This window comes from Dunckerocampus dactyliophorus, chromosome 1 (assembly GCF_027744805.1).
Source record: "Dunckerocampus dactyliophorus isolate RoL2022-P2 chromosome 1, RoL_Ddac_1.1, whole genome shotgun sequence".
Taxonomy (NCBI): domain Eukaryota; kingdom Metazoa; phylum Chordata; class Actinopteri; order Syngnathiformes; family Syngnathidae; genus Dunckerocampus; species Dunckerocampus dactyliophorus.
Genome location: NC_072819.1, coordinates 3,473,766 through 3,488,482, shown reverse-complemented (window position 1 = coordinate 3,488,482; position 14,717 = coordinate 3,473,766). Strand labels below are relative to the sequence as shown.

Here is a 14,717-nt window from a genome sequence, read left to right as displayed (position 1 = left end):
CAAGAAACACTGACTTAGGACTTATGTGAGAACTTGTGAGTTGTTAAGTGTGTTGTTAGTTTGCTACCCACTCACACTAAATGCAAGGTTAGTCTTCAGACTAACCTCCCACAACAGGTGTGCTCGAGCTTAGTCATAAGGACTCGGGTATTATAATTTTTTTTAAATTCTGTCGATATCATACCATACCTGAGTCATAACAGCTTTACATAGAAGGCCGTGGGGGATATGGAAACAAAAAACCGCGACTAGACTACTAAATCATTTGCGGTTGCTTGCAAATATAAAAAAATACATTTTTTTTGTTTGTTTTTGTTTACCCGAATTTCAAATGAACCCCCATATGGAGACAATGTTTATATATTATTACATATTATATTACATATTATTCCTGTGGTTTTTGTTAAAATATATTTCTATATCAGAAAAGAGGTTATTTTTATTTCATAACACAAACAAAAAAATGAGAAGAATGTTAAATGTCACTCTCTTTTATTATTCATATTTTGTACATACGAGAGCATAGTGAATTGTATGAAAGTAAGAAAATAAAAGTAAAGGATCATGACCATGGATTTTAGTGGAAATAGGGATGGGATATGCAGTTCAAATTAAAATCTCTTTCTAGAGGAGTAAAACTATGCATTGCTATAGGGGACTGCTGAGCCAGGGTGCACAGTAGAATTTTGTCCCAAAGGCAATGAGAATTGGAAGGGGAAAAAGTACATTTAAAATAGCCAAAAGATAGAGAATAACGGATCAAATCGTTTTTAAGGGACGAAGGTTGCGTTACTTGAAGGAATGGGAGAATCTCCCCGCTTTTTAATTTACAATATAGATGTTCTGCGAGCCTCTTCATCTGCTTTGTACGCTATGTACACTGTGCCAGTGTAGTCGCGATGTGAGTGGTAAGATGGCGTCTCTGTGGCTTCAGCGGCTTGCACCACTGTGGCTTGCACGGCGGCGTGCGACGTATGAGATATCCAGATATATTATACAGATCAGTGGACGGTGCCCACTGGCTGCTCTTCAACATTACATTCATAAGCGAAGAAGACGACACCAAAGGAAGAACTTCCGTTTACGTCTGTCCACAAGAAGGCAAAGTGAAGATATAGAAGATTAAAAATGAGGCCATATTTTTAAGTATATGGATACAAGAAACACCAACCTGTTTAATAAGCGTCAGAATGTTCTCCAAGAAGACACTTTTACAACGTGAGATGACGCCTGAACGCTTCCAGGGGTGGGCGGAGTCATATCAAACAGTATTTTAACACTAAACACCCATTTTTGTATTCACAATTGAATCAAAACAGACTAATTTCGAAACATTACCGACAACATGAAAGAGCTGTCGAAAAGTTATACTATCCGTGAAACCCAGGCTTCTGGAGCGTTAGCTGTTAGCATGTAGATTCCTCTACATAGTATTGTACCCACAATACTATACAATGAACACAATCGCCCCCTAGCGATATGGAGGCGCCGTTTTAGTGCATGGAACCATATTTGTGTGTACCGTATTTCAGCACATCAATAATGATTTCCACTGCAAATCATTTTACAATCCCAACTATCTCTTGAAAAATTTTATATATTTTTTTTATATTTCTACTCCATGCTACTAAAATGACATTATTTTTCCTCATAATATTACCAGTTTATTCTCGTAAAATTGCGACTTTTTTCTCATTAGAATCGGACTTTTTCTCATTAGAATAGGACTTGTTTTCCTTTTGTTTTTAACTTTATCCTTGTAAACTTACAGCCGTTTTGTTTTTTATTTCTGCTGTTGTTGTTTTTTAAATAAAGTAAATCTCAACTTTCTTCTTGTAAACCGTGTTCTTATCATATCAGGACTTTATTCCCCAACCTAACTTTAATTCCAACCTTGTTTTTGAAAACATATTTTTTTCTTAAATATTTCACCTTTATGCTACTAGAATTATGTTTTTCATTCTCGTAAAATCACAAAATTTTCTCTTTAGATGACAACTTTTTTCTCTTAATATTTTGACTTTATTCTTGTCAAATGACTGCTGATTTTTTTCTCATTTTTGCTGTTGTTGTCGTGTTTTTATTTTTGGTGTGCCAGAGGCCACACATGGCCAAAGTCTTTCAGTGGAACTCTTTGGACTGCAGTTTGAAGGGGGGGGGGCGGTCTATCCCAGCCCGACTTGCAAATGCAGCCGGGGGGGACGTGAAGGGAAGAGTGTGAGTGATTCCATGTGACACACACACACACACACACACCATTCCCAGATGTGGTGGATGTGCACAGCTGTCTTTCAGCGGGTGCAGACATCTTTCATGGGGGTGTTACAGTCATGCATGCTTGCACCAGACATGCTTATAAAGCGTACACACACATGCTGTAGAGTAGAGTAAATACCCGGATGTCAGGTATGCTGTACACGTGTTGCTTTGCCAAAGCATCTTTCAGCCATCTTGTGTCTTGTTAATGGCTTAGGAGGACTTTGCAGCTTCCAGGCTTTTTGTAAGTAGGGGCTGGGTGGTTGGGGGGGGTTTGTGTGTGTGTGTGTGTGTTTGACCACAGACGGGTTATGCACCACGGGATCTTCGCCTCCCCTCCTCAAGGGTTAGTACAGAATTTGCAACCCCCACAGATTTTTGATCAGAAAACACATTTTTTAAATGTTCCCCCCCCCCGAAAATCGGCGGACAACACACAGCAAGTATGCCAGGGGTGGTCCAAAGGTTTTCCCAGCAGCGAGGGCCACATTGTGATGAAAGGATGAAATGAAATGAAATTCCTATAATATTATAACTTTTTCCCCAACCTTATTTTCCCAAAATGACAACGTTTTTGTTTGTTTCTCATAATACTACTCCTTAAAAAATTGTTTTTTTTTAAACATTTCAACTCTATGCAAGGGTGTACCCCGCCTCTCACCCAAAGTCAGCTGGGATAGGCTCCAGCATACCCGCGACCCTAATGAGGATAAGCGGCATAGAAAAATGATGGATGGAACTCTATGTGACTAACATGACATTATTTTTCTTGATAATACTCGTTAGTCGTTATTCTCATAAAATTACAACTTTTTCTTGTTAGATGGCAACATTTTTTTTGTAATATTTTTACTTCGTTCTGTTATTTTATTTTTTTTTTGTTAGTTTTTTTGTTCAGTGATATTGTGCCACGGGCTAATTAAAAAACGGCCACGGGTTGCAAATGGCCCCTGGGTGGCACTTTGGACGCCCCGATGTACCGATTGACATAAATGTTAGTGGGAGCTCGCTGCTGTGCAAAGAAAAAGGACCACAGGAAGCTTTTAGTTGCAGGAAGTACAATTAGCAAGAAGTCAAAGGCCCCTGACCATTTGTACAAGACAACTGCAGCGCACACACATCAAAGGTGTCACACCTTCCCAAAGGCTTTTCTTCGCACTTTTCCTTTAAAAGGGTGACAGCACACACACACGCACACACACACACACACACACACTAGTATGTGGGACCACCAGCAAGTGTTTGGTGCTGTGGTGACTGCGTGAAATGCTTCAGAGGCTAACAGCAGTCGTTTGTCACCATGTCACTTCAGTCCAAATATTATGGCAAGAAAGTCACAATATTACGAGAAGAACATTCACAGGAAGAAAGTCAGCAGAAATGGAAAAAACATCTGCAATTTTACGAGAACAAAGTCAAAATATCGGACTGTAACGACAAATAAAGTTGCAGTTTTTCAAGAATAAACTGGTAATCTCATTTTAGCAGCATAGAGTTGTCATTTTTGGCAAATCAGGATGGGGAAAAAGTTCTAATATCATGGGAATAAAATCATAATATTACATAATATTAATAAGAACATTGACAAGAAACAAGTTGAAATATTCGGGGGGGAGAACAGCAGAAATAAGAAAAACAGCTGTCATTTTAGGACAATAAAGTCAAAATATTAACAGAAAAAAGTTGTATTTTAACGAGAGAAAAGGGGCAATTTTGAATGAATTGGTAATATTATGAGGAAAAATAATGTCATTTTAGTAGCACAGAGTTTAAAAATTAAAGGAATATGAAAGCAAAAATAAGTAAATATTCTGAGAACCAAACAAAATGAAATCAAGTTGTCATTTTTGGAAAATTAGGTTGAGGAAAAAGTTATAATATTATAGAAATAAAGTTGTAGTATTATGGGAATAAAGTCATAATATTACGAGAAGAACATTTACAAGAAGCAAGTTGAAATTGTCGGGGAAAAAAACATCAGAAAAGGGAAAAACAGCTGTCATTTTAGGAGAATAAAGTTGTATTCAAACGGGAAAAAAGTGTTCATTTTTCAATAATGTCGTAATGTTATGAGGAAAAATAACATCAATGCTAGCAGCATAGAGGTGAAATATATAAGTCGTAATATTATGAGGAACAAACAAAAACAACAAAGTTGTCATTTTTGGACAAATGAGGTTGGGGAAAAAGTTATTATATTATGGGAATAAAGTCGCAATATTATGAGAAGAAACTCTACGAAGATTATTTAAGAAGAAAGTCAAAATATTTGGAAGATAAAACAAAAACAACAGCAAAAGTGTGACAAAAAGAGCAAAGAGTGAAGTTGATACGAATAATCTGTTTTTTCAGCTGTATGCGGAAAAGGTTATAAAGCTGTGGGACTCCAGCCAACCACAGTGAGAGACATTATCCACAAATGACCAAAACATGGCACAGTGGTGAACCTTCCCAAGAGTGGCCGGCCACCCAAAATGACCCCAAGAGCACAACGCCGACTCATCCGAGAGGTCACAAAAGACCCCTGTGGTCTGACGAGACAAAAGTTGAACTTTCTGGAAGCTGTGTGTGTCCCGTTACATCTGGCGTAAAAGTAAAAAGAACATCATAGCAACGGTAAAATATGGTGGTGGTAGTGTGATGGTCTTCAGGACGTGGAAGACTTGCTGTGATGAATGGAAGCATGAATTGTGCTGAAGGAGAATGTCCGGCCATCTGTTGGTGACCTCAAGCTGAAAGCAACTTGGGTTCTGCAGCAGGACAATGATCCAAAACACACCAGCAAGTCCACCTCTGAATGGATGAAGACTTTGGAGTGGTCTAGTCCAAGTCCTGACCTGAATCCTATTGAGATGCTGTGGCATGACCTTAAAAAGGAAAAGCCTCCAATGTGGCTGAATGACAACAATTGTGTAAAATTCCTCCCCAGCGCTGGAAGAGACTCATTGCAAGTTATCACAAACGCTTGATTGCAGTTGTTGCTGCTAAGGGGGGCCAACCACTTATTAGCTTTAGGGGGCATCACTTTTTCATGTAGGTTTGGATTTTTTTTCCATTAATCATAAAAGGTTTCATTTAAAAAGTGCATTTTGTGTTGAGTTGTGTTGTCATTGACTAATATTTACATTTGTTTGATGATGTGGAACATTGAAGTGTGACAAGCATGCAAACAAACAAGGAATCAGGAAGGAGGCAAACACTTTTTCACACCAGTGTATGTGTTGTATATATGGTCTCTTTCAACCTCTATTCTCACATGTCTTACACCCCCCCATGCCCAAACACACACACACCTCCCCCAACAAGTCACCTGGAATCCGCGTCCTTAATCAGTTCACACATCTCGGACCCCCACCAAACCCGCCCCCAACGGAGCTCCACCCAGCACCTCTGGCTAATCTCTTTCAAAGCAAGATGCTATCAGCCTCCTGGGACCGTTTATCACACACCACCCAGCCCCTCCCCGACTAACTTCCTCTCCACACACGGCCAACCATTTCATTCATTCTCTCGCTCTGATGAAGAAACACGCCATGAAGGCCCAGCGCCAGTACACATTGTACGATACACGTTGGCCTCTTTGGACGCACGCGGGGGGTGCGAGGCCTCCGACGAGGCGGCTTGTGAGCACAAGCAAAGACAAACACAGATGAGAAGACGCAAGGGATCCCCCGCGCTTTTTGGATCTCCACTCCCTCTCTCCCGCCACCACTCCAAACACCAACTATTGTCATCCATACCTCCTGCTGAGCCTTCACTTCTCCATCATGCATTGTCCACACGAGGAAATATAACCACAGAAAAAGGCTTCAAATGTTCATGAACATTTTTAAAAGTGCCGGACCCCACCCGGCTTGCATTTGTGTTGCTATGGTAACTGCGTGTATCCATTCACTTACACACGTCCACGTAACCGCAGAGTACTTTTCAAATCAAATGTGGTACCCATGTGAGTTATTTCCAGTGTTCACAAATAAATGTCAAATATTTATTATTATTTGTTTTGTTTACTTGTTGGACTATTTGTAATAATCATAATAATATTGTAATTAATATACATATATTGTAATTGCAATGTTTTCCATGTATTTCAATATTTATTATTCAGTGTGATTATTGTTATGATTATTATTCATTTTTAAACATATCGTCTATTTTTATGCATATTTTCATCTGATTTTTTTGAGTATTTACAAATAAATTGCCACTTAATGACTGAAATATGGACTATTAACATATAGTTATTATAATTATTTTTATATTCTTCTTATTATCCATATCTTTTTTATACACATCTTCATGTTTTCATTTTTAAAATATTTGTACATCAATTTCCATGTGTTTCAATATGTATTTTTAACATTTATTTAGAGTAATAATAATAAATGATGCATTATTTTGTGTCAGTTTTAATGTTTTTTTTAGTTATGCATCCATTTGAATATATTTCCAAGTATTTCTTATCAACATGTATTGAGTGTCAGTAGTTATTGTAATTATTTGTATTGCTATAATCCATTTTAATAATATATTTTATGCATATTTATACATAAATTGCCATGCATTTCAATCTTTAGAATGAACATTTATTTAGTGCCATTATTTGTGTTAATATTATTTATTTGAATTCATATCATCTATTTCAATAGAATTATTATCTAGATTTTGTTTAGTATTTTTAATATCATAACAATATTAACTAATATTTATAATATTTTCATATTTTTTTTCATCAACAACATTTTAGCAAAAATGTTCAGCAAAAAATGAATAATAATTCTTTACAAGAAAATCGAACAAAATGGGGGATGTATGAAAAGTGAGGCAACATTTTAGCAAAAGCTTTCAACAAAAAAATGGAACCATACAAAAACCGAAGTGTACAAAAAGCGAGGCAAAATTTTGGAAAAAAAATTACAACAAAATTAAACAAAAACAGGGGTGTACAAAAAGCAAGGCATTCATTTTTGCAACATTTTCCAACAAAAAACAGAACCATACAAAAACTGAGAGCGAGGCAAAATTTTGGCAGAAAGTTTCAACAAAAAAACGGAACCATACAAAAACCAAAGTGTACAAAAAGCGAGGCAAAATTTTGGAAAAAATGTACAACAAAATCGAACAAAAACAGTGGTGTACGAAAAGCGAGCCAAAATTCTAGAAAAAATGTACAACAAACTCCAACAAAAACAGGCGTGTATGAAAATCGAGGTAAAATTTTTGCAGAAATTTGAGTGTGTGCGTGGTTTGGTATGAAGTGGTACGTGGAGGACAAAGGAAAGGCAGGAAGTGGCTTGGATTGTTGTGGTTTGTCGGCATTGAAAGGGTGGGAAGGATGACCCTTAAAGATGACCTGTGACCTCTTGGGAAGGTTAAGCGGTGGATTAGAAGAGGAAAGAAGAGCACAAATGTACTCACCCCGAGGCAAGAACACAAAGGATGTGGGAAGCCTGTAGGAATTTGTGGTAAATGTTGACTTTTCCTGGCGTGGAATCAAACCTTACCTTGTTTGAAGCGCCCCCGTTGACGCGGGCGGGCTCCTCATAGGCGGCCACATTTTCCCACGTCGCCACCACGGCGTAGCTGGGTGTGAATTTGGCATCCGGGAACCCCCGTTGGACTTCCTGTGTGACAGCGTATGAATGACGGTGGGGTTGGGAAGACCTTTCAGGCCTAAGGTCATTTGTGGTTTGTAACAGTAGCACGCTAGCATGCTAGCATAAATACTGTATATCCTGTAATAGGGTGGCCATATTTCCATTAGCAAAACCAGGACACTTTTATCACCTTCTAAAAAAACAGGACATGTTGGGAGAAATTTGTCATTATTCATCACTTCACGCTCAAAGACTAGATAGGACAGCTCTAGTCTTAGAGGGCATTTTGGCCTCTCCTTCGAGCAGGCTCCATCACTTCATGATCAGAGACTTGGTAGGACAGCTCTAGTCTAAGATGATTCTTTGTCCTCTCATCCGAGCAGGTTCCATCAGTTCATGCTCATAAGACTAGATAGGATAGCTCTAGTCTTAGAGGGCATTTTGGCCTCTCATCCGAGCAGGCTCCATCACTTCATGCTCAAAAGACTGGATAGGACAGCTCTAGTTTTAGAAGGTGCTTTGGCCTCACATCCGAGCAGGCTCCATCACTTCATAATCAAAGACTAGATAGGACAGCTCTAGTTTTAGAGGGTGTTTTGGCCTCTCCTTCGAGCAGGCTCCATCACTTCATGCTCAGAGACTTGGTAGGACAGCTCTAGTCTAAGATGATTTTTTGGCCCTATCAGTTCATGCTCAACAGACTAGATAGGATAGCTCTAGTTTTAGAAGATGCTTTGGCCTCTCCTTTGAGCAGGCTCCATCACTTCATGATCAAAGACTAGATAGGACAGCTCTAGCCCTAGAGGGCCTTTTGGCCTCTCCTTCGAGCAGGCTCCATCAGATCATGCTCAAAGACTAGATAGGACAGCTCTAGCTGAAGCCTGCTCGGGTGAGAGGCCAAACGTCTCCTAAGACGGTGCGTCCGATGCGTCTGGTGGCCCGAGAACACAGTGACCCGGAAGGATGACATTTCCAGAGAGTCCAACGCACCTGGGCCACTCTGTTGAGGATGCCGGGCGTCTCGGTCACCCGGTAGTAAATCTGCCCTCGTCCTCCGCTGGTGTCCATGTCGGCCAGAAACGGCGCCACCACCGGGAAGTCCGTGGGGAAGCCGTCGTCCACGTATTGCTTCTCCATCGGCAAGTCCTGGGCTGAAATGATTCCATTGGTGGCCACCTGGACAAAGTCCCAAAACAAAACAAGACACATAAGACATAAATAAGACATAATATCAACGCACACACGTCAGCCTTTCTTTTACTTCCTGTTTCTGTGCAGTACTTCCTGCAATGAGAGGTTACTGTCTATCAACTTTGCTTTTGCGTCTCACAGCAACTATGGTGCGTTCAAGGACCACCAAATAAAGTGCGAAATCTTAAAGCGTGGCGAACAAAACTTTATCAGTGAAGCATAAAGACACAAACATGTAAAAATGTACAAGTAAGTTGTACATGTGACCTGAACGATCACATATTTATAAATAACACCGACTTGTCATGTGCTCTCTGTGGAGAAAAATAACATATATAAAAATACAATATACATTTTTGGACCAAAAACCTTAAAAGTCTTTATATTTGTGAGTGCTGAATTGGGAATATGCGGGGATCCACGCTATACCTAAAGTCTCGACGCAAAATGTATGCCGAAATGCACACATCAATGGAAACGTATCCATTTGAAATAAATATGTTCTTGTTTATTGAATTGGTTATTTTTAATATACTTTTTATCAAGTCTTTTTAAAGTAATATTGTGACTTTATTCCCATAATATTATAACTTTTTCTCCAACCTAATTTTCCAAAAAGGACAACTTTAGTTTGTTTTTTTTCTCATGATATTACAACTTCAAAAAAACGACTAAAATGACATTATTTTTCCTCACAGCATTACCACTTTGTTCTTGTAAAATTACTACTTTTTTCTCGTTAGAATATGACTTTTTTTCTCTTAATATTTGGACTTTATTCTGGAAAATCACAGCTGGTTTTCCCGTTTCTACTGTTGTCGGGATTTTTTCATTTTCCAACTCTTTCAGCTTTATTCTTCTTCATCTTCTCGTAATATTACGACTTCATTCTCGTAATGTGAGAACTTTTTCCCCAACCTAATTTTCCAAAAATGACAACTTTATTTTGTTTTGTTTGTTTTATTACAACTCTCAAAATAACATATTTTTTCTTGAATATTTCAACTCTTTACTACTAAAATGACAAATTCATTTTCCTCATAATACTTAATTTATTCCCATAAAATGACTTTTTTTCTTTCTCGTTTGAATACGACTTTTTCCTCTAATATTTTGACTTTATTTTTGTAAAATTACAGCTGTTTTTTTTTCCATTTCTGTTGTGTTTTTTTTCCAACTATTTCAAATTTCTTCTTGTCATTTTCTTTTGACTTCTTTCTCGTAACATTTAAACTTTTTCCCAACCTAATTTAGCAAAAATTCGTTGTTTTGCTTGTTTCTAGTAATACTACGCCTTTAAAAAAAATGTCTTTTTTCTTGAATATTTTAACTCTATGCTAATAAAATGACATAAATTTTCTCGTTAGCTTTTTTTCTCGTTAGAATTTTCTTTTAATATTTTGACGTCATTCTCGTAAAATTACATCTGTTTTTTTTTTATTTCTGTTGTTTGTTTTTTTTAATTTTCCAACTATTTCAACTTCCTTCTTGTTATTTTTCTTCTAGTAATATTTGGAGGGTTTTTTTCTCATAACATTTAAACTTTTTCCCAACCTAATTTTGCAAAAATGACAACTTTTCTCGTTGTTTTGCTTGTTTCTAATAATATAACACCTTTTAAAAAAATAGTTTTTTTTTTCTTGAATATTTCTACTGTATGCTACTAAAATGACAAATTCATTTTCCTCATAATATTTAATTTATTCGCATAAAATGATTTTTTTGTCATTAGAATACAAGAGTTTTTTCTCTTAATATTTTGACTTTATTCTCGTAAAATTATGGCTGTTTTTTTTCCATTTTTGTTTTTTTTTCTCCAACTATTTCAACTTTCGTCTTTTCATTTTTCTTTTAGTAATATTTTGAGTTTTCTTCCCAACCTAATTTTGCAAAAATGACAACTTAACTTGTTGTTTTGTTGTTTCTAAAATATATTACACCTTTAAAAAAATAATATATTTTTTTCTTGAATATTTCAACTCTATGCTACTAAAATGACAAATGAATTTTCCTCATAATATTAGGAGTTTATTTTTGTAAAATTCCAACTTTTTTCTCGTTAGGATTTTCTTGTAATATTTTGACTTCATTCTCATAAAATTGCAGCTGTTTTTTTCCCAACTATTTCAACTTTCTTCTTGTGCATTTTCTTCTCGTAATATTTAGACTTTATTCTTAACTTTATTTTTAAAAAGGTTTTTTTTAATATTTCAACTCCATGCTGCTAAAATGACGCTATTTCCCCTCCTAATATTACAACGTTATGCTCTTAAAATTACAACATTTTTCTGTGTTTTCTTCCAATGTTTCCATTTGTTTAGTTTTCTGGTTAAATGATGTTTTTAGAAAACACACCCTTGTTTTACGCGGCATAAACATCCTGGACAAACGGACAAAACTGTCATTAAAAATGAATTTGGGAGGTGCTGACAATGCTGCGTGTGATGAAACGTCGGGCTCGTTGGAGCGCCGCATGCAACATGCGAATAAAGACAATAATGACATGCTATTTGAGAATGCAGAGGGATGGGGGGTGTTTCCCCCCCCCCACATGAGAGCTCTTGAACGCATCATCATGGTGAAAAGTCAAGCCAAAAAAGCCCCCAAAGAAGAAGCCTACTTACATAGAGCTGGGAGAAGGGGGTATCGTAGAAGTAGAAGGCTTTAGGCAGAGATAAGACTTTGGAGGTTTCATCGTCCCCCTCTTCCAACAGGGAATCTCCAGTGGGGACGCCGTAGGGGAACATGTGGGCCCTCTGCAAGGCTGCAGCCACGCTGAAGCACAGGCTCACCAGGTACACGGGCAACATCGCAGAAGAAGAACTCCAGCCGCACTCACGGGAGGACTAGAAGGAGGAAGAAGTCATCCAACTCCAAGCTCTGGGGCGCTCGTACTCATACTGGCAGAGAGGAAGGAGGAGTTAGGCTGGGGGAGGACAGCAGTGGGTGGCGACAGTCAACATCTGGCTCCACTTAGGACTAAATAAATACATCTCCATTTATTTCTGTCATTATTTTTACACTCTTGGAGCACGCCGCCAACACGATCATCACCTTTAACGCGTAAGAATCGTGGAAAGCGAAGCACGGACGGCCAAACCTTTCCCAGCGACCACGGACACATGCAACTTTCACGCTTTCATACTGTGTGAAACACGCCAGGAAGCCACGCGTGCTGTATTAACTGTAAATACAGGACAAGAAAAAAGTGCATCTCAGAAAAAACATATTTTTAATGACAGCATTTTGGATGTTTGTTTGCTTTCATTTTCCTAATATTTCAAGTTTTTGTACATTTTCTTCACGTAATATTTTGACTTTATTCACATAATATTATAACTTCCCCCCAACCAATTACACCTTTGTTTTGTTTGTTTCTTACAATATTGCGAATCTAAAAAAACGAAATAGTTTTTCTTGAATATTTCAACTCTACGCGACTAAAATGATACTATTTTTCCTCATCACATTACCAGCTTATTCTCATAAAATTGCCACTTTTTTCTCCTAATATTTTGACTTTATTCTCAGAAAATTACAGCTATTTTTTTCATTTCCGCTGTTTTTTTTTTTTTTTTTTTTTTTTGCATTTTCCAACTATTTCAACTTTCTTCTTGTAAATTTTCTTCTCTGAATATTTGGACTTTATTCTCATAATATTATAACTTCTTCCACATCCTCATTTTCTCAAAATTACTTATTTTTATTTTATTACATTTTTTCTCATAATATTAGCATTTAAAAAAAATCAACCTATCATTTCTTTAAAATTTCAACTCTATGCAACTAAAATGACATACATTTTTCCCTATAATATTATGAGTTTATTAACTTTTTTCTCTTAATATTGTAATATTTATTATTATTTATATTCATATTTAATATTTATTCTTGTAAAATTACAGCCGGTTTTCCCATTTCTACTGTTGCTGTTTTTTTTCCCATTTTCCAACTATATCATCTTTATTTTTGTAAATTTTCTTCCTGCAATATTATGACTTTATTCTCGTGATCGTATCATATTATTCCTGTAATATTATAACTTTTTCCCCAACCTAATTTTCCGAAAATGACAACTTTATTTTCTTTTGTTTGTTTCTCATAATATTATATTGTAAAAAATGACATATTTGTTCTTTAATATTTCAACTCTATGCTACTAAAATGACATTATTTTTCTCATATGGCTTTTTTTCTTAATATTTTGACTTTATTCTCATCCATCCATGACCTGAGGAGGTCCATACGGGAGGCCAAAAGACAGTACAGACAGAAGCTGGAGGGCTACTATTCCACCTCAGACCCTCGGCGCATGTGGGCGGGGCTCCAGCACATCACAGACTATCGACAGCAGAGTAGCGTAGCCACGTCCAGCCAAACCACACTTCCAGATGAGCTGAACGAGTTCTATGCCCGCTTTGACACCCAAACTCCTGATGAGCAGAGAGGGTGGCTGAACCTGGGGAGCACACAGGACTCACCTCTCATGGTGACATCAGCTGATGTGCGCAGGGTTCTAAACAAAACAAACCCACGAAAAGCAGCAGGGCCAGACAACATCCCAGGACGTGCACTTCGGGTTTGCTCATCAGAGCTAGCTGATGTGCTTGCTGACATATTTAACCTGTCGCTTGCACAAGCATCTGTACCGACCTGCTTTAAGTCCACCACCATAGTGCCCGTACCCAAGAAGAGCAACGTGACCTGCTTGAATGACTATCGCCCTATAGCACTCACTCCTATTGTTATGAAGTGCTTTGAAAGAATAGTCATGACCCACATCAAAAGAGCATCCCGGCGGCAACTGTGGACCCTCTACAGTTTGCATATCGCCAGAACCGGTCCACGGATGATGCAGTCAACACTGCCATCCACACAGCCCTTTCTCACCTACAGGGCCAGGACACATACGTCAGAATGCTATTTATAGACTATAGCTCTGCTTTTAATACAGTCAGCCCCCACAAACTCACAGATAAGCTCCTCACACTTGGCCTGTCTCCCTCCCTCTGTAACTGGGTGTTTAACTTTCTCACAGGCAGACCCCAGTCAGTCAGAGTCCACAACCGCACATCCAGCTCAAGAATTGTGAGCACTGGGACCCCACAGGGGTGTGTGCTGAGTCCACTCCTCTACACGCTCTTCACCTACGATTGCGTGGCCTCCCAGAACAACACCAGCATCATTCAATTTGCGGATGACACTACAGTCATCGGACTGATCACTGGTGGTGTTGAAACATCATACAGAAGAGAGGTGGCGGACCTCATAGCTTGGTGTCGTGATAACAATCTCCTTCTCAATACAGATAAGACTAAAGAGATGATCATCGACCCAAGAACAAGGGAAAAGGAGCCGCATAGACCCCTGTTTATTGATGAGACTGAGGTGGAGAGGGTGAAAACCTTCAAGTTCCTTGGCACACACATCAGCGAGGACCTCACCTGGTCTCACAACACCCAACAAATTATGAAGAAGTCCCAAAGGAGACTGTACTTCCTGAGAAGACTGAGGAAATTTGGCATGTCCACCAAAATCCTGAGTTGCTTCTACAGATGCACTATGGAAAGTGTCCTTACCGCCTCCATCACTGTTTGGTACGGTAACTGTACAACACGTGATAGGAAGGCACTCCAGCGGGTGATCAAGACCTCACAGAACATTGTTGGGGCA

At 38.2% G+C, this 14,717-nt stretch overlaps 1 protein-coding gene across 1 annotated transcript in view; it reads right to left on the bottom strand.

The window, feature by feature from the left end:
• Nucleotides 1–11,934, bottom strand: part of nid2a (nidogen 2a (osteonidogen)) — a 65,365-nt gene extending 53,431 nt beyond the window's left edge. The window contains exons 1-3 of the mRNA XM_054763413.1: nt 11,669–11,934; nt 8,844–9,029; nt 7,761–7,880 (exon numbers count right to left, since the gene is read on the bottom strand). Coding sequence (XP_054619388.1) covers nt 7,761–7,880; nt 8,844–9,029; nt 11,669–11,854 — 492 coding nt within the window. The 5' untranslated portion in view covers nt 11,855–11,934. The remainder of the gene's footprint in view (nt 1–7,760; nt 7,881–8,843; nt 9,030–11,668) is intronic.
• Nucleotides 11,935–14,717: the final 2,783 nt, after the last annotated feature.